Below are 24972 nucleotides of genomic sequence, written 5' to 3' on the forward strand. Positions count from 1 at the left end.
AGAACAATGGCAATGGGTTTCTGATCGTACTACACGTACTGGCTTTGTAGGAGCCTAGGCAGTTGGGATGCTCAACTTACTAGACCTGGATGGAGGTGGGGTTCTTTGGACTTCCCACAGGTCAGGGAACCCTAAGTGCTCTTCGGGCTGAGGAGGGAGGGGGACTTGGCTGGGGGAGGGGAGGGAAATGGGAGGCGGTGGCGGGGAAGAGATGGAAATCTTTAATAAATAAATAAATTAAAAAAAAAGAAACGAGGACAGTAAGCAGAAAGGGGAAGTAGTAGCAGTGTGTGGATGAAGTAGGGGGGAGGTGTTTGTGTTGGATGGGACCAAGACTCATGAAAGAAAATAATGGATAAATTTTGCTTCTTGGCTGTGTCTTGAAGCTGAAGCTTTCACACAGGCACATACAATAGAGCGAGCTCATCACACAACCACAGTTAGGCAGCTCGAACAGCAGGTGTACTCTGCTCCTCAGTGCAGAAAATGACATGAAACCTCACACAGTCATTAAGGCAGAAGGTTTGAAGTGTTAAAAATTGTTAGCCACCTGCCAGTACAGCACAACAGCAGGTGCATATGTAAAATATCTACAAAGTGAAAATTACTTTAAAGCTTTTGTGTGGTTTTAATGTCACTCTTTGCCCTTCAAACACCTCACAGCAAATAAAACAATGTGTGGTGCATTCTAAAAAAAAATAAAAAAAAATAAACAAGACAACTAAAACCTTGGTTTTAAAATACACAGACCCAGTGTCCCCACCCAGTTTGGCTGGTCAGTCCTGTCACTTTCTGAGGACATGTTATGGTCAGCACTGTAGGTTGATCTTGTCAGAATCAGTAGTTCTGTCCCAGGGAGTTCCAGTTACCACTGGGTCTCAGGGCCAGGCCTTTGGCCTCACAAAAACCAAATACTCATTACATAATTATTGTTGAATAAAATATGGAGAGACTGGTAGAGAATGCAGGTTGGCCACACCTTTTACCAACTAGTTATCCCCACAGTGCTAGACTGAGCCTCCTGCCTCCTACTCATCTTGAGAAAGGTGCAAAGGGAGGCAGGACAGCAATGGGGCCTCAGTACCTCAGGGCTTCCAGGTCTGGGGCCACCAGGCGGAGTCCTGCTCTGGGGGTTGTGATCTGCAAACGGACGATCTCCTCAGTTTTCAAACTGTGGGCCAAAGGAGAGACTGGAGAATTTCTGGGAGAGAAGCTTCCTCTTTCCCTCTGTGTCAGCACCCAAGAGCATTCTCTGTCTGGTGCTTAGCTGCAGTGTGATACCCAGACCCATCTTCCCCACCTCTTTGCCCTCATCTGTTCTTCGTTTGAGTCTTCTTGGCACTGTAACTAATTTCAAGTCACTGACTGCAGGCGGGTGAAAGGGTATTGCCAGTCTCCTACTTGGAGCTGACTCTAGGCCAATCTTAGAAAGTACAGGGCCTTCTAGAGGGGCATTTGAACAGATGTGTCTGATAAGCTGTGAGGAAGCTGTGAAATGGGCTTGAAGTAGAGACGAGGGTTTGACATGGCTAGGTTGACATTTTAGAAAGGCCACCAGGGCATGGGAGGCAGCAACCTGAAAGTGAGACAGGCAGAACTTAGATGACCTGGCACTGTCACCGCACCGCTAGACCTTCCTAGGTTGCCAAACACAGCCAGTCAGACCAGCGGGAAACCATGTTACCAGCTCATAGTCCAGAGATGGTTCTTGAAACCCACCTGGGTTCCTGGCTTCCAGAGAGGCTGGGAACACTTGGTATGCACCCAAGTAGAATTGCTTGAGACACGTGGGCTCTTCCTCCATTTACACTGGCAAAGAAGGCAGATGTGAGACGTGCTGGAGACAACAGGCCTGCCCCCTAGGTGGGGTAAACTTGGCCAAGTTAGAGAAGTACCAGGAGCAAGTGTAAGAACGGGATGCCACTGCAGTGGCCCGTCTCTCACAGCTAAGGAGTGACTGTTACCTGCCAGAAACAGATCGTGCTAGAGCAGGGGGCTCCTGTTTTTTCTCGGGAGGCACATCCTCATCCACATCAACCCTGTGGGCAAGAAAGGCCCCTGTGGTTTTCTCAGCTATCTTGGTGCTTTTACCGGTGTCTTGGCCACTCCAGCTCAGGGGGAGTGGGTAGGACATTATCATTGGGCTAGTTCCTGGATCCCAGGGAACTTCATTTGGAAATAGGTTCTTAGGAGATGTAAAAAGGCTAAGACGAGGTCCTGCTAAATTAGGAGAGGCCCTGAATCCAATGGCAATGTCCTTCTGAGACTAAGGAAATCTGGACACAGACATAGTCGATGTGAATGAAGAAGACATTAGCTTGGTGAGGCAAATACGATTTGTCCCAATCCTTCCAACACCCCAATTTCAGAGTTCTGACCTCCACTTCTGGGGTTTTAAAGCATTCTACCTCATTATTGAGAGCTAAGCAGCACCCACTATTCTCCGGTACTTTGTGCTGCCAGTCCCTGCTTTCTTGTCAGCAACTGTCACTCAACAGCACCCTATTTCCACTCTGCTCTTTGCTCTGCCTAGGTATTGGCCTGAACACTGGTTCTTCACTGACTTTCTACCTACAGCTTATTATGGATGCCACCTTATGTGGAAGGCCTTTGATGTCCACTCAAGTAAAGGTCCCAGTCCCTCAGATTCACCTGCATATAAGTTTCTGCTCTATCTTCTATCCATCATCTTCCTCCGACAGAAATTGACCCTTGCCTCGCTCAGCTAGTAGTCTCCTGACAAAGCAACCATTCCCCTTTCCCCGTTTGCTCTAGAGGACCAATCCATAACATCCTCATCAACTCCTAGGGAGTATCTCTCGGGGGTTCTGGGCAACAGGAGAGTACAGGGCAGGGCCAGAGCAAATGGACTCTTGCTATGACTGGGGAGGACAACTCTCTTTGCTCCCTGACAGGAGGCTCGCTGCCTGGCTAGCATTTGGCTCCTGAGGCTTCCTTCCCTTGGTGATACTCACCTCTTTGCAATAAATGGGGCCTGCAGCTCCTGGGTCGGACTGCTAGAAAGGAAGCAGAGTGGTAACATGTTGGAAAAAGCTGAAGGGCAGGTGCCATCTTACAGCCTCTCCTGTTCCCAGTACCTCCTGATTTTATTCTAAGAAGTACATCTGAGACTCGCCAGAAGGTCAAAGCTGGAATACCCTTATTCTTTCACCAGTCAGAGGAAAGCCGAAACCCCAGTAGAGGAGAAGGACCTCAGGTCATGGAGTCAGTAATGGCCAAGGCAGGCTCAAGCCCACGGGGCCTCATTCCAGGACAACTCACCTAGTGGACTTCTTAGCCGCTGAGAGGACGTAAGAGTGTTCCCGTGGGGCCGTCTTCCTCAAAACACCACTTGCAGCTTGTGACCTGGGGTGGTATGAGGTGAGGGCATCTGATGTGTGTCAAACTAGCCACTCTGCCAGTCTAGCCTTGGAGATTCACGGACTGACTCAGGAATACCCTCAGGGAGTTGAGGAGGGTAAGCTAGGATAGCACTGCTCTAAGAACTATTCAGAGGAACCATGGACACCGAGGGAAGGACCTTTTCTTAGGGAGCATGTAGCACATGTCAAGCCCAGCCCTGGATGCTGACATTCTCACACTGGTTCATCGATCCTCACAACCAGGCAAGTAGGTGCTGATGTACTCCATAACTGATGGAGCCTGGCCACTGTTCTGGTTGTTTGCCTAAGTGCACACACCTAAGCAAGTGTCAGAATGGCATTCAATGTGAGGCATCTCCAGAGTTTCTTATTCATTCCCCATGGCCCTGCACTATCCAGATTTCAAAGCTCATGCAACTGTGTGCTCTTTTTGCACAGAAGTGCCATCCTTTCAGGCCTTCAAAAGGGACTGTCACTATGCTTCCTAAAGCACATATGAGCTGGCTGATGCTGGCCTTTAGTTGGTGTTGAAATATGAGCAGTGGGGCTGCGTCCCCAGCACCCCAGCCGCTTGCATGGCTAGCTTATGCCCCGAAATAACAACACACAAACTGTATTCATTTAAACACCGCTTGGCCCATTATATCTAGCCTTTTCTTGGCTAACTCTCGCACCTGGACTAGCCCATCTCTAATAATCTGCTGTAGCCCACAAGGTGGCTTACCAGGGAGATTCTAACCTACGTCCATCCTGGGTCGGAGCTTCATCGCGTGTGCCTCAGAGAGCAGAGCTCTCGCCTCTGCCCGCAAGAGTGGAGCATCGTGTCTCTCTGAGGTGTCTTGCCCCAGAGGAGAGCTGTCGAGTCTCTGAGCTCACTTCCTCTTCCTCCCAGAGTTCTGCTCTGTTTACTCCTCCCACCTTATGTTTTAACCTATCAGGGCAAGCAGCTTCTTTATTTAATTAACCAATGACCTTCCTCCATCAAGTTGGGCTCCTCCGTTGCAAGCAAGGGGCACTTGAAACTCTGGAGACCATTCCTGCAACCAAACAACACTGCAAACACAACACACCCAGAGATGGTGGGTGCAGACAGCCTTTCCCGGGGCACTTTACCCTGAATATTATTCAAGTTTCTTGAGACAGTTTGAATCTACATGTGAGCCTTATCCATGGTCCTGTGTTTCCTAGATTCTACCCATGCAAGGTTCTCAGGAGCGTCTCCTGAGCTGGCCCAGCACTGAGACGTTCACGAACTTGTAGAATGCCAACTGGACCTACACACCATGAGTGTCCTCATGGATTATGTGCTATGCACTTTGTGCTCTGACTGGTAGAATCCTTTCCAGCACAGGCTCTGGCCCCGGCTGTACTCATGGCTATGCTTATAAGGGCTAACATTACCTCCGTCTCTGTTCATCTGAGGTGAAGGGTATCTCCACTTCCTCGGTCTCTGATGTGGAGCTGCGCCTGATGTTGTACGGTGCCCTGTGGGGGACAGAAACAGTTATGAATCTTCTTCCTCCGTGTCCTTCCTGTTCCCTGTTGCAAGTTACTCCCCTTGGCACCTTGGCTTCTTGACTGCCAATGCCACTAACAGGACGATGGGGCAAGGAATAAGCTGTACAAGGATGTGGAGTCCTGGGAACTGCTGGCACAATCCAGACATTTGTCCAGAGCTCTCCTCCCGGGCCTGGGGCTCTTGGAAGGAACCTCAAGTGAAGCGAAGCTTTAGACACAAAATGCCCACAGCAATAGTCTATGGGGACAGTGACAATGTAAGAAACATCATGCCTCTGAGCATAGCTTAGCTGAAGCCAGCCCTGCCTGAGAACTTGAGACCTAAGAAGGGGCACAGGGATATATCCAGAAAACACAGACAGTGAGCAGCAGGCCTCATGGCCATGGCTCATTGTCCATTTTCTAGAATGTGCTCCTTCCAGAAGTTTCTTACAGCTTTTGCTTTGCCTCACATAATTGTATTAGAAATAGCCATTCAATTTTCTAGAGCTGTGCCACCCTCTGCTCCAGGCCACAGTTATAAGTGGCAAGGCTGTCAAGCCAATAAGACTAGATCTCCCCAGATAAGTGACTAGAAGTAAGTGTCCATCTCTCCTCGATGGGTTCAGTGTCCGGGATCATTATATACTCACAGTTTCTTATAATCTTCCGTAGTCATCTTATAACCAGAGGAGTGAGGAGCAGAAGCAGAATTAGCTGCTCCCGGCAGTCCAGAAGCACTAGAAGAGCAAGACATTTCCATCTGCCCAACCACAGGTCAGCTCTTGCCTCTAACTTTACCCACACAGCCCCGTAGAGATGCAGGCCACTAGGAGATGTTCTTCCTTGTTGTCAGCCCTGCCAGGCACTTTGAGCATGACAGACCCAGCTCCACCACAAGGAAACAGCCCACCAGGCTCTCATTTGCATAATGACTAATTGCAAGATGTTTACATAACATGCCTCCTTGCATAGGAGGAAGGTGAACTAAGCACATGGCTTCAATATTCTCAGCAAGGTGCCAGCTGTGAGGCCAATGGGACATGGGGTAAGTAAAATAAAGGCCTGTGGGCACTAGGAAGTGGAGGCATAATCCACATCTCTATGCAGAGCTCCCCTCCCAGCCACTGCCCTTGGCCAGTGGCCAGAGCCAGGCAGGACATTCTCTTACTCCTCTGCTAGCCCTTCCTTGGTCTTGGCTGGGGACAAGACTCCCCCACCTTCCTACTGAGCATCTGGCCAGCACACAAAGGATGTACCTTCTTGGAGCTCCATTGGTCTTAGAGTGGTGCTGTTGGGAGTTAGATGAGCTGTCTATTGTTCGGGTGAACACTCCCCTACAAGAGACACCGAAAGGTATTGAGAAGTCTGGGTGTGGCCCTAGTGGTATGAGGATGCAGGTAGTCTTGAGATCACTTACCGGATGATGTAACCAGCAGGAGCCTTTGTGTTCGGAGAACTGCCAAAGAGAAAAGGAGACATGAAGGGAATAACAGCCTCACTACAGAGCTCAGGCCACCGATTTTTACTGGTTCTCAACTACAGCAGATGGCTATTCCAGTATAGTGGTAAGGTGTATCCCAATATAGTGGCCAGGTGCCCACTTTGCTCCACCTAGCTTTCCTTCAGTCTCTCCCAGGAACCTTGCCATGGCTGACCCCACCCCAGCCATGCCCAGCATAGTCCTGGCTTACAACAGGGTGCCAGGCAGGCTTGCTCTATGGTTTAACATTTACTGCAGAGTTCCAGAAGTTTCTGCTTTTCCAGGCACCAGGGCCTCCTGGATCAGACTGAAAGTCCCTTGGTCAGAGCCCAGGCTGCCTCAGTCTGGCGCTGAAGTGAACAGAAGGTAATGCTCTCTGGCCTTCCCTAGTGGGGCTGAAAGTGTAAAATGTTAGTTTCTGGGCACTGGGGCTTGCTATGTGTCAACAAAAGATGATGGTCAGAGCCGGGCAATGGTGGCGCACGCCTTTAATCCCAGCACTCGGGAGGCAGAGGCAGGCAGATCTCTGTGAGTTCGAGACCAGCCTGGTCTACAGAGCTAGTTCCAGGACAGGCTCCAAAGCCACAGAGAAACCCTGTCTCGAAAAACAAAAAAAAAAAGATGATGGTCAGAAGACTTGGGGGGCACTAGGGAGAGCATGCTAGAAGTAGTGAGGGGGTAATCTTGGGCTCAGGCAAGGCAATGAGGGCCCCTTCAAGGAGTTGGCGAGAGGACAAGGTCTCAGCAGATCGTCCTATCCAGAAATTAATATTTTGGATAGTTCTGGGATGGACTAGTGCAGCTAGGTAGGTCTAAGGGTACCACAAAGCCTTAGCTAGCATTTATTCCTATAGACTGTGATTTTATCAGGGAGCAGCTTCTTGGAGATGGCCAAGTTGTAGAAACATTCAAAGGGAAGCTGGTTAAGAGCACCGCCTGCTCATCTAAAGGTCCTGAGTTCAATTCCCAGCAACCACATTGTGGCTTACAGCCATCTGTAATGAGATCTGGTGCCTTCTTCTGGCCTACACAATAAATAAATAAATCTTAAAAAAAATTGGGGCTGGAGAGATGGCTCAGAGGTTAAGAGCACTGACTGCTCTTTCAGAGGTCCTGAGTTCAATTCCCAGCAACCACATTGTGGCTTACAGCCATCTGTAATGAGATCTGGTGCTCTCTTCTGGCCAGCAAGCAGACAGACAGAATACTGTATATATAATAAATAAATAAATCTTTAAAAAAAACATTCAAAGGGAAGCCCAAAGAGCCTGTCTTATCCATGTATTTCAAATGACTCAATTCAGCCTCCCTATGTGCTCCCTATGTGATGTCCACCCCTCCTTGTAGCAGAAAAGCCTCTGGGGTCCGTTTAAGAGTCAGTTAGGTACCACCTCTTACCTGGCATTTGATCCCTCTCCAACTGATGAGGGTGTGGCGTAGTTTTGTCCCGAGGGAAGCGCTCTGTGGAAAGACAGGACTTGAATATAGTGGCTCCCATGCTCCCTGCCACCTGTTAACCTGTGGCTCCATCCCCAAACCGGCCTACTATGCACCATCACCACATCTTACCTTTTCCTCTCCCGACCTACCTTACAGGTGTGTGACCACACAAGCCTCAGCATCCCATCTGTGGCTGTGTTCAGGCTTTACCCTCACCTGGCTGGTGACCCACAGTCTGACCTAGCTCTAAATGGTGGAATGTCCTCAGCATCCCTAGCTAGGGTGGGTGCCATGCCCCCACCCTCAGTGTTGATTGCTACCTTCCCTCTGGCCTTGCCTCCTGGACTTACACAGCATGGTGGTCTGAGTCTTCGTGCTTAGTTATCCAGCTCTTGTCGCCCTTCAGTGTAGTTCTCACTTTCATTTGCTTCAGGACATTTTTCCGCTCCTCTTCACTGGCTGACAAAGGTTTCCCTGGCAGGGGCAAACCTAAGAGCCTTAATGGGGGAACCCCAGCCCCTAGTCCCAGGGCGCCTGCCAGCCCTCCCATTATGAAGTCATCCATCGGCCGCCTGGGCAACGTTCATGTCCCTCTAGGGGTTTGCTGGTGATAATTCAAGCAGACATGTAGCCCAGGCTCACCTTTTCCATTACCTCCTGAAGTGCTCATGATGTTTCGTTTTCAACAGAGTTGTAATGTTACTAGTGGATTCAGTGGGCTCCTGGGATCAAACACAAAATCACAGATTTGTCAATACATGAATTTCTAATGGCTTATTGGTCACCTCTAGAGTGTAAATGTGGTGTGTCCCCTAAGGGCTCTTGTGTTGGAAGCTTGGTCCCCAAAGAGGTAGTGTGACTTTTAAGAAGTGAAGTTTGGGGGGATGTGGAAATGGCTCAGTCAGTGCTAGGCATAATAATACATCCTTATTGCTATCAGTGGGAAGGCAAAGATAGCAGGATCCCTGAGGCTTGCTGGACAGTCAGTCTAGCCAAATGGGTGAACTCTAGGTTTACAGAGAGTTCCAATTTCATACAGTAAGGCAAACAGTGATAAAGACCCCTGCTATTGACCTCTGATTTCCACATGTGCATATGAACATGTACACACAGGTCCATCCATACTCATCCCCTCTACCCACCCACCCATCCTCATCACCCACAAAAAGTAAGGTTCAATGAAAGGTAATTAGATCGCGGGAACAACTGTTGTATGATAGAATTAATGTCTTGGGAGAACTTGGTTAGTTCTCATGGGTGTTTGTCTAGCCCAGCTCTGGTTTCTCCTTGGCTTCCCAGTTCACCATGTAAGTTGTCTTTCTGACACGCACATTCTCCTGCCTGCCACGGTGACACCACCAGCCATTGAGTTCCTTACCCGAGTGACCGCTCAGACCATGGCCTTGAGTCTCCAGAACTAAATGAGTATCTGTCCTCTCTAAAGCACCAAGCCTCAGCTACTACATTATGACAGTGTAGGGATAGCCCAGCCCATTGGAGGGGCGTGTTCGCCTCGGGCTAATGTTTACTTATAAATCTGGCGGGCTTGAGCCCCGCTCTCTTTTTTGTATCTCCTGCTCATCGCTGGATCCCTGGTGTTGTAATCTATCCCTTCATTAAAATTTGCTGTTTCATATTAAGCTAGCCTGGTTATTACATCGCCTACATGACAGAAAATGAACTCGTAGAGGCCTTTTGTGATCCTATCACACCAAGATCATGCAGATTTTCCTTCAGGGATCAGGAAGGACAGAGGCAGTAGAGTTCTGAAGTGTAGAGAGAGCCTAGAGAACCAGCTGAATGCCACACCTACCCGTACAGCCATGGCTGCTCACCTGGAGAATATGGAACTTGTTGCCTCTCAGGAACTGTCTGTTCTAGTCTGTTATTAAGGGCAGATCACAGAGAGTGCTAAGGGAAAGAGACTAGGGAGGAAAGTTGGCAACAAGGAAGCCAACAGTGTCATGGAGACTAGTATGAAGTTGACCCGGCACTATAGAATTGAGAGGGTAGGATTGAAGCATATCTCAGGCGAAACACCTCTCGGGGTAGGCTTGGAGGTAGGGCAAGGGCACAGGGAACCCGCTGCTTTAGGACTGAACCACCATTTTTCACCTTAGTAGCTGTCAGATCATGGGCAAATCCTTTCATTTGCTCTGGGCTGCCTCGGTTTTGTTATCTGTAAGATGATGTACCCTATTTGGGGTTGGCTCCTCATCCTGTTTCCTTACGGATCCAGTGCTAAGGAGTGGCCTCAGAATCAGATGAGGAAGAGAATCTGGTCAGGGCCAACAGGTTCCTTGTTCTCTGTTCTCCCCCATCACCTCCTCCCTGGCTTGCAGAGAGCGGGCCAGAAGAGGGCTATTCATCTGCTCTCCATGCTGAGAGACCCAAAGCTGAGGACTAGCTGAGGACTAGGTAACATCCTAGACTGTGACAGGTTTGGATGCTACCCTGAATAATCACAGCTGATCCTGCAAACCTAAAGAGAGCCTGGGATGTTCAGAGCTGTGGGCATGACAGAAAGCAAGGCTCTGGCTAAGGAAAAATCCTTCCTTCCTAGGGTCTTCTACCCTCTGAGTCCCTCCAGGGCTAGGCTTTGACCAGCTTAGTAGTGGTGCCAGCTGGCAGGACGTGGACATGTTTCCATGGAAGTCGGGGGCACACTTAAAGGGGAAGTGAAGGGGGCAAAGACTAGACTAAATTAGCCACATCAGCAAGAGCCTGCTCTCCCATAAACTGTACCAAGTGCAGTCCAGGCAGGCTGAATCTTCTGCATGCCAGGAATGACACTTCATCATGGCATTGAAGCTGTAGTAGGATGTGGAATGACCCCATGAGCCAGAATGCATGGGTACAGTTAATGCCTCTAGGCAGACCACTGAAGCCTGAGCCCTTGGTCCCTGGGTCTTTTGATGCTATCAAATGTGAAAAACTTCGATAGTCTTTGCGTGAAAGAACCAGTGGCAACTCCCCAGGCAAAGGAGCAAGGGTACGTGCCAGAAATGAACCAGGGCTGGTGCTCCTGCATCCGCTGCTTTCCTTTGAGCCTGACTGCATCTCAGAAGCCCAATTCCTTTCCCAACAAGACAGTAAGCCTGAATGGGCCAGGGAATGTAGTTCAGTTATATCAGTAGTTGTCGAGCACTCACAAGGCCCTGGGTTCCCTCAAAATGCCTCCCAAATGTCCCACCAAGACACATTTCTATCCTGCCTTTATGGAGAAATGACTTCCGGCTCTTTGGGGAGTTGCCAACTAACTCTTCTTGGGGCTTTCTACCCAGTTGGCAAGCAAGAGGTACTGTGATGCAGGCCTCCAGGTAGTGGGGCTTCAGGGGGACATCTTAAAGGACACTTACATAGAAGATCTCACTTCTGATCTGTACATGTCTCTTTGAGGCAGCTTAGGGTGAGGAGGGCAAAGGGAAAAATAGAAGAAGCACTCTGGCCTGCCTAAGCGCGGTAGATGGGGCCAGTCCTTTCCACATCCAGATGCTCTCAAAGGACTCATGGGTAGAAAGTTCCTTTTCTACCTATCTCCTTACTACTGTGGCTTCTCAAGGTTGCCAAGCAACCTCTGGGTAAGAAGTCCTTGCCCTGATTGGACAGACAGAAACAACAAGCCAATGGAGACACAGATATCTTGTTTTTCTAGAATACTATATGTCTGGTTTCATCAGAGGCATCAGAGGCATCAGAGCTGAGAGCGAGAGCAAGAGAGCCGCTGCACACAGGAGCTAATCTAGCTGGATTACCACATGCTGCAGGGAGCAGAGGGACCGCGGACAGCAGACACTGAACCACTGTGAGAAAGCGCAGATGAGAACGGGAGCAGCACTAGGAGCAGCTTTGCTCTGCCTCTAAAACTAACTCACACACGCATGCGCGCGTGCCGCCACACACACTTATACCCCCCATTCACATACACCCCCCATATAAACCCCCACATACACCACAAATACATACATACGTCCCATACCACATATATACATACAACACCATCCACACATATATACACACTCATACACATATAAACACCACATATACATGACACATATACATGCACACAACACTCCCCTACACTCCCCCCACACCCCACACATACACACACACTACATATACACCACACACTCATGCACACACCCCATACCACACACATATACATACCACAATACCATTCACACATACACACATATTCACACACATACATACCCCACACATACACATGCATACAACACGCCCATACACACATCACACACTTACACCCCCACATACACATACCACATACACCACAAACACACACACTATATACATAATACACACTCCTACACACACCTCATACCACATACCACACACACCATCCACACATATGCATACTCACACACATATATAAACACCCCACACAAACATACAGATGCATGCAACACTCCATACACACACCACACTCACACCTTAGACCCACACATACCATATACCACACATACTACCCTTAACTATATACAAACCACAGATACACACCCCTTCCCCCATATACACACCACACACACCAGCCATATCTCTATATAAACCACACACATACACACACTACATAATAACCCCACACCCTGCACATACCTCTCTACACATACACATACCATCCAGCCCACATACCCGCCATGCATACACCACACACCACACATGTACACACACATTCCTCACTCACATTTAACATACATGACACACATACATACATAGTTCACACACACCATTCACCTACCCGCCCCCCACAAATACATTTTTAATTACCTCTGGGAGGCACAAATCTCATTTTCCCACTTCTCTCTGGATCACAACCTAGTCCCACCTGGTCATATTATACTAAACATAGAGGAAGAGGAAACCATGATAGAAAAGAAAAGTCTGGTGGCCTGTCTAAGGAGCTAACATCCTTCTGACCAAGTTCAGGCTCCTTGATGCTCTAGTCTGGATGTAGGAATCTCAGGGGAAATGGGCTTGGAGGTAAATTTTCCCTAGTGGCTGTGGTATCCTCTGGGTGCCACCCCACCCTGGGGCCCTCACTCTGGCCCTCTGCTGTTTTCATATCCGCCCACCCCAAGAGGAAGGACCCATGTCTTTCTGGGCATCTTGCAGAGAGCTGGAATAGATGTTGGGAAGAGGTAAGAAGGACTTAATCCAATTAGCAGCTGGTCCTCCGCTCTTGGCCCAAAGATCCCTGGGACTGGATTGCTCTGGCAAGGGCTTGGGTGAGAGTAAAGAGCAGACTGGTTGCCTTCTCCAAGTCTGGGTGGTAGGGGGATATGGGGTCTGGAACTGCTCTGAGATTGGAGCCAGATGCCAAGCAGAGGTAAACTGGGAATGAAAGATGGAAAGCCTCTAGCATTGTTTCGTTTTCTTTCTTTCATTCATGAATACATTATTTATTATTCCAGGCCAGCCTTGAACACACTATGTAGCCAAGGATGAGTGTTAGCTTCTGTTCCACTTGCCTCCATCTCTCAAGTGCCGGGAGTGTGAATGTGGACCACCACACTTGCTCTGAGCAGTGCTGTGGACTGAATCCAGGACAAGCACTCCACCAATTGAGATAAATCCCCAGCCCTAGCGCTGACTACTAAGATCACAGAACAGTGATCATTTTAGTGCAGGGTGACAAGGAGATGCCACCAGAGGGCAATAGCGAGGCAGGAGGAAGGATGGGGGAGCTGGCAGACAGAGAATAAATAGGAGGGGAAATCTGGAAGGAAAGAAGGAGCAAGGTAGAACAAGGAGAGGAGGACGCTAGGGGGCAGCCACACAGCCAGCCACGGTAAGAAGAAAAATAAGACATATAGAAGAAAAGAAAAGGCCCAGAGGCAAAAGGTAGATGGGATAATTTAAGAAAGGAAAAGCTGGCTAGAAAGAAGCCAAGCTAAGACCAGGTTTTATAAGTAAGAATAAGCCTCCATGTGTGATTTATCTGGGAGCTGGGTAGGTGCCCCTAGCATCCTCTTCTAGATCTTGCTTGCTCTTCCTTGTTTCTCCTTCTATTTATCCTCTCTGCCTGCCAGCCCCGCCTATCCTTGCTCCTACCTCACTATTGGCCATTTAGCTCTTTATTAACCCATTGGGTGTTTTAGACAGGCAAAAAAAAAAACAAAGCTTCACAGAGTTAAACAAATGCAGCACAAGCAAAAGCAACACATTTTTACACCATTAAACAAATGTTTCAGAGCATAAACAAATGTAACACACCTTAAAAGAATATTCTACAACAAGAGGACACAGGTGAAAGTGCTTGTTTGAGTGTTTGTGTGCCAGTCTGAGTGCAAGCAAGAGCATAAAGAGGTGGGGGGGCTTCATTCCCAAGGATAAACTGTGATTCCTTATGCCCAGGACTGGAGAGGAAGCCCAGCTCCAAATCTGCAAGCAACCATTGCAAACCTTTTGTAGGGCTCAATCCTGGCTTTGCCGGTTTTACAGAGTTTATATCTCAGCCCTAGATGGACTCCCTAGGCATGAAACAAAAATAGAAGGATAGAGCAAGAGCTTGGGACCCAGTGGCTAAAGACAGACGTAGCAAATGACATCTGTATGAATCCAATAAGGCTGGAGATTTCCAGTGTAGGTGCCCCTGTCAGCCCTGACATCAGGCCATGATATAGAAAAGGTTTGCCTGCAAGTATTTCTCTGTTGTTGGGAGCAAAGGGTCCACCTACTGTGACAGAACCACAGGCTTGGATGTAGCTGGTCATGAGGACAGCAACAAAGTGACAGAGTCCCAGTCTCCAAGGAACTTGCTATTCAAGATGGATGAATGCAGCCAATGGTAATCTCTTGGATGGGCAGTCTCAGAGAAGACAGTTGGTCTGTGGGAAGGAGAATGCATCCTCATACTAGCTCTGGCATCCTGGAAAAACCCTCCTTTTCCCAACATGTCACCTTGGTTCCTCACTACTGTATGGGTACAGGTTCGAACTTGGAAAAAATCTAAATCTGCAAGGGAGAGAGACCCCTGATGTTACAGCTGTCCTGCAAGGGAGAGAGACCCCTGATGTTACAGCTGTCCTGCAAGGGAGAGAGACCCCTGATGTTACAGCTGTCCTGCAAGAGCCATATTTGGACTCTTCAACTCTGAGAATCCAAGCTTCCTGAACCCCAGAGTCTAGCCAGCCTAGGTAGCTCCTTGGCCAGAGTCCTTTCAACCCTCTCTTCTTGCCCAACCCAACCTATGCCAGAAGATGCAAGGATGGCCTTAGGGAAGCCCTGTTCTCAAAATGTATCCAAGCCCGTATCTGGTTTTTCCTGTGGGGAAAGCAGAGGCATCAGAACAGCTTCTCTGCTTATCACCCTGTCCACCAGAACCCAAAGAGTGTTTGCTTCTTTGTATGGGTGGTGGAAGGCAGTCTTGGCTGCGGCAGTTTCCCTCTAGAGGCTGCAGAAAGAAGTGCAAGGATGAGCAGGTACATGGGGTTTGCCAGGCTGGAAAAAGCACTGGGTTCTCACTCCAGGTCCTTGCCAGGAGTTACGAGGGGCTGAAAATGCTAGGAAACACGACCTCTATCCCCAACTCACACTCAGCATACTTAGCTGCGCTGGTTCGATCCTTTCTCAAGGAATGCGCTTGGTCCATGAAGTTTGGACCCAGACTGACCTAAGCTATCAAGCAAGCTGCCAACTTGATTCTCTAGGCCAAAAGGACTGGAATGATGAAATGTTACATTTGTGAAGCAGCCTCCTGTGGCCAGGTTTTGTAACCTTGGGCATTCTGAGTCCCACTGTCTTCAAGTTGAGCCCCAGCAGTAGTCAGCAGACAGGTTGCTTTCCAGCCATAAGGATCCAGAAGAGACACTGCTGTCCCTAGTGCAGGAGGTGCTGAGATCCAGAGCTGGGATTGGGAGGGGAGTTGCAAGTGATTTAGAGACCTTGGACAGAGCTGGCTCTGCCAGAACAAAGGCTGAGCAGCAGCTGGCTCCTGTCTGAGCTCCCGAGTCTGCTACTCAGTGTACAGATCCTAGGAACTGAAGGCTGGGCCCCTCTGGCAGGAGCCTGCGACCTGTCTTCATTGTTCTAATCACTGGAGCTCCTGCCTGCAGGCCAACAAGGCAGAGGGAAGGAGGGATACTACGTGTAAAAAAAGTTGGAAGAGACTTGGGTTGCAGAGGGAAAAATGTAATATGGAAAAAGCAAGCATGGGGGGTGTAATTTAAATGTGCTTTACAGGTAAATGATTTCTACATGAAAGTCTGGAATTTCATCTCCTGCCATCCAATCCCCAAACCCTAGATTCTAGACTTCTTGGCGTCTGCAGATCCTGGGAAGAAGATGTCTGACACAGGCCAAGTCCTTCCCAACTGGGTAGGGAGCTGAAACCCCAAAGGGGGAAGGAGTACTGTTAGCTATCTGCCATTCCCAAGACCCTAGAATTTCCCCAGCTCTCCTGCATCCATTTTCTGGCTCTCAGAGGGATGGACTCAAACACCTGCTTAGAGAAACTGGGTCACTTCAGGGGTGCCTTGGTCTACAGGACTACTAAGGGATGCTGGAAAGAGCGCTCAGCGATGCCTCTGAGATATCTTGGTGAGGCCAGCCTGCTGAGGATAGCAGGAACCATGGGACCTTTTGCTTCCAAGACCCCTGCTCTAATTCCCCATATGAGCCATTTGCATTGTTACCATTGTTGCCTCCGCAGTACAAGAAAGGGCATGAGGAGCTCCTACGCCTTCCTCCACAGGCCAAGCTACCTGCGCGATCTCAACACCTTAACATCCCAATAGCTCTTTCTGCAACATGAGCTCTAAGGTCTCAGGCCAGCCCTAGTCACTCAGAGATGCTATGTCCATCTGCAGATGGGCACATCACAAGGTCAAAAGGGGCTGGGGACTTTGGAAGCCACCACCACCTCAACATTTTCTCCCCTGCGTACCCCACAGCAGCCACCTGTCCACTCTCTGCCAGAGCACAAGGTAATAAGAACTCAGCCCCACTTGCTCCTAACTTTGGCCCAGACTGCTTTTGTCCGTTTTGCAAGTGATCCTCTAGTGAGAAAGAAAAGGATCACTCCCCAGCAGCCCCTCCAGCTCTCTCCACAGGCTTCCCGTCCAGGTCCTCTGTACCCTCTCTCATACTTCCGTTCCCAGCTTAAACCCAAAGTCCCTTTCACTCCATCCTTGCCTCTACTACAATCCCCATTTTGGGGTAAGAATATGGAAGTCAAGAGATGAGAATGCATTTGCCCAAGATCACACTTTCTTTTCTGCAACAAGCACCTATGGCAAAGTACCAGTCAGGCTGGGTGCTGGGGAGATACACAGAAGTCAGAGGAAGAGAGACAGGCCCTGAGGGCCCTGCCAGAGTTCTGCATTTCCCAAGGAGGCACCCTTGGCTCAGGTCCTAAAGTATAGAAGAATGAGTAGGAGAAATGAGTGCGCTCATGGACAGAAATAGTGAGGCAAGGTCTGTTTTTTGGGTTTTGTGGTTTTTTCTTTCTAGGCTAAACCAGGCAGTGCCTGATGTCAGCATTTTCAACAGGGCTCCCCATTCCTGTGACTGGAATCCTGGTGCCTCTTCTCTCCATAGCAACTGTCTGCCACATCAAGCTCTCTGGGAAAGTGACTTAGTCATCACAAAGTGGTGTTCTGAGCCAACCATCACAGGGATTAGCCCAAGGGGGCTGAACCTCAGGCCTGAGATGTGCCCACAGACAGATACAAAGACAGGGACCACCAACAGGCACCACCAGTAGCTTGGGCTTGCCCACCACTGCCCCAGAGGCCAAGTCTCCTCTGAATCCAGGGTGTGTCTCTAGAGCTCCACAGCCTCCCCCCAGGCCACCAGCAGTAACCTCAAGGGCAACTGTACAAGAAGAGGGGCTACCAAGTAAGTAAAGAACTGCCCGTCTTCTGCTCTACCTAACCCCTAAGTTCCTAGCTCTCCCTCAAAACAAGAAGTAAGCACTGCCCACAGGAAAAGCCCAGAGCGTGTTTCTGAGAGAAAATTCCCCAGAGACATCTGCTTGAGCTGCAAATCCCTTCCAGCCTCTTCGCCTCTGGGTCCAAGTGTGCACCTCAGCCCAGGAAAATGGCACGCACGAGGCCTCTTGGCACTGAGTTTTCCAGTCTCTTTTCCTCTCAGACCCCTTTCCCTGTCCACACCCTCTAACTCTGACCATTCTAGCAGGGAAATTGAACTGAAAAGACCTACCAGATGCTTCCACGTGGATCCACACAAGGTAAAAGGGCTCCATTCCATGTCTCAGTTTCCCTTTGAGAAAAATGAACTGACACCAGGCATATCAATGGAGAGCCAGCTCATACTAGGACCAGGACAATGAACTACAGGAACTGACAGCAGATCAGGGGGATGAACTAGCCAACGTATTGTCCCTAGCAGGGTGTGCTGTCAGTGAGAATAGTGTCTTTATGACCTCATGGGTAAGAGAAAGGCCCAGAGGCCACACTGAGTTCAGAATCCGGATCAGCAACTATCCACTTGTACAAACCTGGGCACTTCTTATGGCCTAGATTGCCCCCCACCTTTTATTTAAGCATTTTGGTACAAGGAGAGGGTTTAACTGGGAATGATTTTCCTCCTCTAAGATCATGGGAGCAAGAGGCAAGGCTTGGGAAGAAGAGGCTGGACAAGTTGTGGGCACCCAGGTCCATTCCCAACCATGGGTGTCCAAAGTCTGGACTGCAACACAGGAAGTTTCTCTGAGCCCCAGAACCCTAGAAAGTAGCTTTCTTCTTTCCTGGCAATGATTCTGTCCCATGTCACCATGGGGCTGGCAATGAAAGTGTCCTCAGGGCTCAGCAAGCAGAAGGCAAATTTGTGTTATGTGTGACCTGGCACAGTATAGGCTATGGCTTGAAGCAACGTCCAAACTAAAGGGAGACTTCAGTGAGAGAGGAGAAGGGCAGGTTTCTGGCTTTCAGAATACATCAATCCAGAATTGGGGGTGTTTTCTTGGCATGCAGAAAAAAATTCAGCAACAGGTGCCAATGCCTACCTTAGCCAGGGCTGAGAACCCACAGGAGCAGGACAGGTGAGATGGCACTGTTCCTTCAAACCCTGCGGTGAGTGGGCTGAGGGTGGTGAGGTGAACAGCACATACACTAAAGCCCTCCAGCAAATTGGACCTGGTGAATGCACCTGTGCCCTGGAGACTTGTTGGCACCCAAGCTGGCACTGTTTGTTCAGATGAGCCAGCTGAGGCTATGGGAAGATAACCTCCTAAGCCTCCCAACTGCAGCTCTGGGATTCAGAGCCCCTTACCACTTCAGGCTCATCAGCTTGTGGAAACCTGCTTTCTACCCCAATCCAGGTACCATGACCAGAACTCCAAGGAGCCATGAGACCAAGACAAGTCCAAGAGCAAGTGTCACCAACCACCTTGATATCAAAACTCAGTAAAAATGCCTTGTGGGGAACACAACTCCCAACAAACTGCAACGACCCAGAAGGGGAAGGTGGGCCTGGTAGGCTTCTCCCTGTGACCAGTGGAGCTGCCAGGTGCCACAGCTTGGAAGGAAGTGGCAGGGCGGACAGGAGGGCCTGAGTTTTCAGTCGTTCTCAGAGGCCAAGTATCACTATGCAGTTCCAAAGAGGACGAGGCTCTTGGCTCCCCCTGCCCCCGCACAAAGAATCCAGTCACAGAGACTGTATACGGCAGATTCCACTGATAACACCACAGTGACACTTGATTCGGCGCCTTCTGTCTGAGTATGAGCAGCTCCCTTCCAGCCCTGAGATTGCCCAATGCCCAGCACATGTCTATCACAAACCACCATCAAGTCCCTTTGCCCTAGGCTCCAGGCCATTGAGGGGATTCTTGGAGTTTGCCTCTGCACCTCAGTTTCTTCATCTACAAAATGGGCACATTTTACCGAGGATGGGAGATTCCGTGATTTTTGCAAAACACCAACTCTAGACTCACCCTGCCCCCTCCCAGCCGGCGCTCTACCAACAATCGGTCTCATCCTCAAATGATTAGGACAGAGGAACAAGGCTGGCCAGAGGGCCACTTGCCTTTCTTGGTCACACTGAAGTACCCTGCCTCTCAGTTTCTTCACTCGCAGTGAAAAGCAGAAAACCGACGGTACTGCCTCCCTGATGGGAACCCCAGAAGGGATGCTTGGAGCAAGTATGAATTATGGGTAGGGAAACTGAGGCTCTTCCTTGTGTCCAGGACACAGACCGGGTGCCCCTTGCTGCCTCCCGATCAGTCGCGTCCTTCGGACGGCAGGCAACTAGACTACCCTACCTGGTACAGGTGCCTGGCTTGTGGGATGGGCAGAGGGTCAGGCGAGTGTGGTGCGCGGGCTCCCTCGGGTGGGCAGCGCTTGACCCTACCGGGACGCGTCGACGAGCATGGGCCGCAGCAGCGAGCGCAGGGAACCAGGGAGGCACGGACTGGGCTCCGCCCGCCCTAGAACAAACAGGTTTTCTCCGGCTGCAGGGAGCCTCGCCCCTCGCCCCTCCCCTCGGCCGGCCCCCTTCCTCTGCCCTCTCCTGGGGTAGGTAGAAGCGCCTGGCACATTCCGCACATTCTCCCGCCAGCGTCCCCGGTCCTCCCACCCCTTCCCTGTTCCGTCCCGCGGGGCTGCTGGAGAAATCAAGGCTGGGGCTCCACTCGCCTGGCTTGGAGCGAGCTCCAGAAAGTTTTGCCGCCATGGAAAACTTCCAGGCTAATTCCTCTGGGCACCCGGCCCCGGGGCTGGGAGGCCTCCACCGCGTGAAGGGCCCCACTGCCTAGTGGCGTCCCTGCCTGCGCCCGGTGAGATCTGGCCCAGGGTCTGGGCCAACGACTTCCACAGATGCTGGCGGATCAGTTCTGTCGAGAACTACTGTGCCTAGATCCATTTTACAGATGGAGATCCCAGACAGGGGCGGGGAAAGGACCGGGGTGGGGGGTGGCGACTGGTGGTTGAGATCATGCAGGAAGTCAGGGAGAGGAGAAAAAAGTGAGCAAGAAACTTCTGTCTGGCGCCTGGGAAAACTTGCACCCTGGAAGTCATTCTTGGAGGGGGCAGGGCAGAACGCTGAAATCAGGACCACCTCTCAGACCAGGCCAGAAGACACACATTCAGTTTGATAAATGACATTCTTTCATGTTTGTTGGATACTTAATGTGTGCAAGACACAGGGTGGGAGGGTGTAGGGGTTGTTGAATTTAAAAGAACATCCCACAAAGGCTCCTAACCCTACCTGTGAGGTCAGGGAAGGCCTTACAACAGAGGAGATAGTTAAGGTAGCTCAAGCAGAGAGAGAGAGAGAGAGAGAGAGAGAGAGAGAGAGAGAGAGAGAGAGAGAGAGAGAGAAGCCAATAGGTCCTACTTCTCAAGTTTTGCCAATTTTATAGCTACAGCCTTCAAATCTGCCCACTGGTGTCTCCTTGCAACTTACACTTCCTTCCCACCCAGCTATCACACGAAGTCTGTTTAAGCAGCTTCATTGAGTGACTATGACCAGATGTTACCTGCTTAGAGCTCTTTCCTACAGTTTCCTGTTATTCTTCGGATCAAAGTGGATGGATGTCTTCAGAAGGCCTAAGGGGTTCCCTGTGGTCAAGCTGTATGAAGAGCAGCCACTCCCCTGCCTTCCCCATGTCTTCTGAACCATCATGGGTCCTCACTCACACTCTTTTTTTTTTTTTTGGCTTTGCAGTGAGTTTATTTTTTTTTTAATTTATTTATTTATTGAGGATTTCCGCCTCGTGCCCTTCCTCTAGCCCTCTGCTCGTGAACTCAGTCATTCCTCAGACTTCATCCTCTGCAGCCTGCCACCTAGTCAAGTTGAGCACTCACTTCTGTGCGCTCACTCCCCAGTTCCCTTTCTTCTCCATGGTGAGGTTGGTGCCCTGTCTGATTATCTCTGGCTCACAGAAACCAGACCAGGGAATCTGGGGCATTTGTAGAAGGAAGAGGTGGGATTGCAAGTCTAAAAGAAGGGCTCTTCTCTTCATGGGGTTTATCAGACAGAAAAGAAGAACTCCACATGTTCTGGGGGAGCGGTTACTCTTTGTCTTCTGCTAACAGGTGGTTTTCTCCTTTCAATTCAGTTGGCCCTAGGCTAGTGACCAGCATCTAATGCTTCTTCCCCTTCTTCCACAGAGGCTACTGAAGGTCTTGCATTTGGCTTGGCATCCTAGCTCCCAAACGTACTAACTATATGACCTAGGGTAGATCACACACCCTTTGGAACCTAGCCTAAAAAGAGGCAGAATGTAAAATGAAGTGATGCACCATGAGGAAGGACGAATAAGGGGATGGCACTTGTCTCCCAAGGTCCACCAGAAAACAGAAAGCTCTGCCTGCTCCAGAACCTTGAATCAGGACTGACTATCTAAAAAGCATGAACGGGACTGGTATCCAAAAGCATAACTGGCCGCAAGCTCTTTTCCTGTCCGAAGTGACTCAGTCCCTGCCCAGGATAGATCCCTCATGACAGGTCTAGTCAAAGAGAGCAGCCTCCCTCTCAGCCTGGCTGCCAGGCCCTGCAGTGGATCTTGCCTGTAAACGGGTTTGACTCGAATGGTAGCTAGCTGCCCTGCCCTGCCCTGCCCACCTGTTCACTGCCTCGAGAGACTCTTCCAATGATGCTTTCCACTCCCACCCTCTTCCAGGGCTACCTCCAGATACCTCAGCCAGGCACCATGTGGGGAGGAGGGATGTTATGTAGCCCATGCTGGCCTCAGCCTCTCAAGTGCTAGCATACAGATATGCACACGTAATATTGACTCAGATAAACCAAGTGCTGTCATATGACCAAGCCCCTTGGTTTGGGACGACATTTCTTCTCTGGGGACATCAGGTAATTTCTTACCCATTCTCAGCTGTCAAGTTGTTGTCTTCATGAACCTTTCCTCGGACACCCCACAAATTCTAGCCCAAGGTTTCTGTGGCCTTCCTTTCCACTACTGTGCCTTGCAGCCCCTGGCTCAGCTCTGAGACTAGCCAAAATGTCTCCTTTCAGAGTTGCAGTTTTCCCCTCCACCCTTTCTTTATAGCTCCGGCATCCTTTGAGCTTGGGTGGCAGCACCCAAGGGGACTGGGCAGTAGCCCCCTGGCATGCCATCAACAAGGCATTACTCTGAAAGCACAGGCACTGCTTCTAAGTGTAGAAGGCTCAAAGAGCAGGCTGGACTGCCAGGAAAGGAAAGGGGTGGCAGGTAGTGGCTCTGTTCAGCAAGGGTCACAACTCAAGAGTAGACAGCCAAAATACCTTCTCCGGAAGACCAGACTGAAGTCAACAGATGGGCCAAGGGACAGGTGGCTGTCTGAGAGAATGGGCTAGCAGGATCACTAAGCTGCCAGGGTGGCCCCTTCCCATCTGCAAGGCTGGAAGCAGAACTCAGGCAGGCCAATTTAGCCGAAGAGTTCCCAGGCTTGGAAGGGAACAAGTGATACCCTGAAAGCTATCAGAACCCAGAGGAGGCCTGGGGAAGATTCCTATACCAGAATACACTGGCGACAAATGGCCTGAACCCTGCAGCTGTACGCATGGAGAAATGGAAGCAGTGAGCGGGACCTTAAGATTGAAGCCAGTCTGGTGCAGAGTTGAGTCCAGAGGCTCCAGATGGACTATGTGTTCAATTGGTAGAAGCTAGGGTGCTTGAGTTTGTGTACAGGGAGTGCCACGTTCCTGCTTGTACCCTAATCCCCTCTCCCCCCCCTTCCCAGGTCCCGCCCTGCTGCCTCATCCTGCTAAGCTCTTCAACCAGTTTATACTTGCTGGGTGACTCTGCTGACTCTCAACAGGGTGGGTCCCCTGGGGCTAGGGGTCCCTAAGCCAAGCAGAGCTACACCCAGAAAGAGAACTATGGAGTCCTGAGCTTGTGACACTAGGGATCAGCTCACCTGCTAGGAGGTAGCCCAAACTCTTAGCATTTGGGGTGAGTTCCTCTCCTACAAAACATTGCCTTCAGGGACCTCCTACAACCCCAGCAGTTTGCACTGTCCATTATGAGGTTCTGCCTCTTCCCCAGCAAGGACAAACACTCTTTCTTGTCAAGAGCACCCACTACACTGCACTGCCACCTCCATCTCGCCCAGGAACAGATAGCTCCTGGGGTGGTGGCAGAGGCAGAGAGGTCTTTTTCTGAAGACCAACTTCCATGCTCAGGAATTGATTGCTCCACAGGCTGCAACCCTGCTGGGAGTCTTTAACTTATCTTCCAGTAAGGGGACTGGGATGCTATGCGCTTCCTGAGATGGGCCACTGTCAAAGGACTTCCAGCACTGTGCTGGAGCTGTGCTGTCTTGCAAATACACTGTTTTGAATAAGCAGGACACACTCTACCAGCAGTCTCTGTCTGAATGACCTGATGCCCCAGAACAGACTCTGCCTTTTCTCTGTGGCTCTGAAGCTGCCCCAGGCCAGGCCTCCAGAGCACGAGTGCACAAGCTGAGCCAAGGCCTTGCTGGCAGATAATCCCCACATGCCCTGAAGAATGGCTTTTTGCTGCTTTAAGAATCATCCACAGATCGGAAAAAGAATGTTCTAATTGGAAAACCTCCCCGCCATGGTTTTCCGGAGTTTTAGTACAGTTGGCCGGCAAGGAGGCTCCTGGGATGAGGAGGAAGGGAAGTCATGAGGAGGAGACAATGGGCTCCCTGCCCAGCGCCCCCTCATCTCCAGAACTAACTCAGCCACTGCTAGCCAGCATGGGGCCATTCTGAGGGCCTGGGCTTGTCAGTCTTGAGTGTAGAGAGGCTGTCTGGCTTTAACTGTGAGCTTTTTCCTGGAGTCCACCCCAATCCACCCCCCAGGAGGCCCCATTGCTGCCTCAGAAGTATTCCAGGCTCTTGGGACCCTCTCACAGGACTGATGGCTGTTGGGCACTGTGAACCAGTGTCTGGAAGAGGAAAGTATGGAAGCGGTCACCTGCTCAGAAACAGGAAAGCATAGTGGATACTGGTGTCTGTGGGGCCCATGGCTCTAATGGGCCCTGTACTAGGAGGCCTGGCAGCCTGCATTTGAAATTCTGAACAGCCCCATCGGTTGCAGGAAGCAGAGAAAGAGGTACCTCAGCCCCTGGTCCTGCTAAGCCTCACCTAGTAAGCCACTGGCTGACAGAGGAGCTTTCAAGTGTCAGAGCTATGGATTTGTTCTCTTGGGTGGACCTATGCCCTTCCGACTGGAGAGCAGCACCTAGGATGCGGCACATCCCTGAAGCCGTCTTCATCCAGGAAG

The 24972-nt window shown here is 50.3% G+C and overlaps 1 protein-coding gene across 1 annotated transcript in view; it reads right to left on the reverse strand.

Annotated features, from left to right (window-relative positions):
• The window catches only part of Znf185 (zinc finger protein 185 with LIM domain), an 89853-nt gene that overhangs the window by 40087 nt on the left and 24794 nt on the right, over positions 1-24972 (reverse strand). Inside the window, exons 2-13 of the mRNA XM_026777073.1 lie at positions 8446-8525; positions 8154-8277; positions 7762-7824; positions 6301-6339; positions 6140-6217; positions 5534-5620; positions 4785-4868; positions 3283-3366; positions 2976-3017; positions 1965-2039; positions 1720-1809; positions 1085-1171 (exon numbers count right to left, since the gene is read on the reverse strand). Coding sequence (XP_026632874.1) covers positions 1085-1171; positions 1720-1809; positions 1965-2039; positions 2976-3017; positions 3283-3366; positions 4785-4868; positions 5534-5620; positions 6140-6217; positions 6301-6339; positions 7762-7824; positions 8154-8277; positions 8446-8473 — 881 coding nt within the window. The 5' untranslated portion in view covers positions 8474-8525. The remainder of the gene's footprint in view (positions 1-1084; positions 1172-1719; positions 1810-1964; positions 2040-2975; positions 3018-3282; positions 3367-4784; positions 4869-5533; positions 5621-6139; positions 6218-6300; positions 6340-7761; positions 7825-8153; positions 8278-8445; positions 8526-24972) is intronic.

This window comes from Microtus ochrogaster, unplaced genomic scaffold (genome assembly GCF_000317375.1).
Source record: "Microtus ochrogaster isolate Prairie Vole_2 unplaced genomic scaffold, MicOch1.0 UNK45, whole genome shotgun sequence".
NCBI classification, from domain to species: domain Eukaryota; kingdom Metazoa; phylum Chordata; class Mammalia; order Rodentia; family Cricetidae; genus Microtus; species Microtus ochrogaster.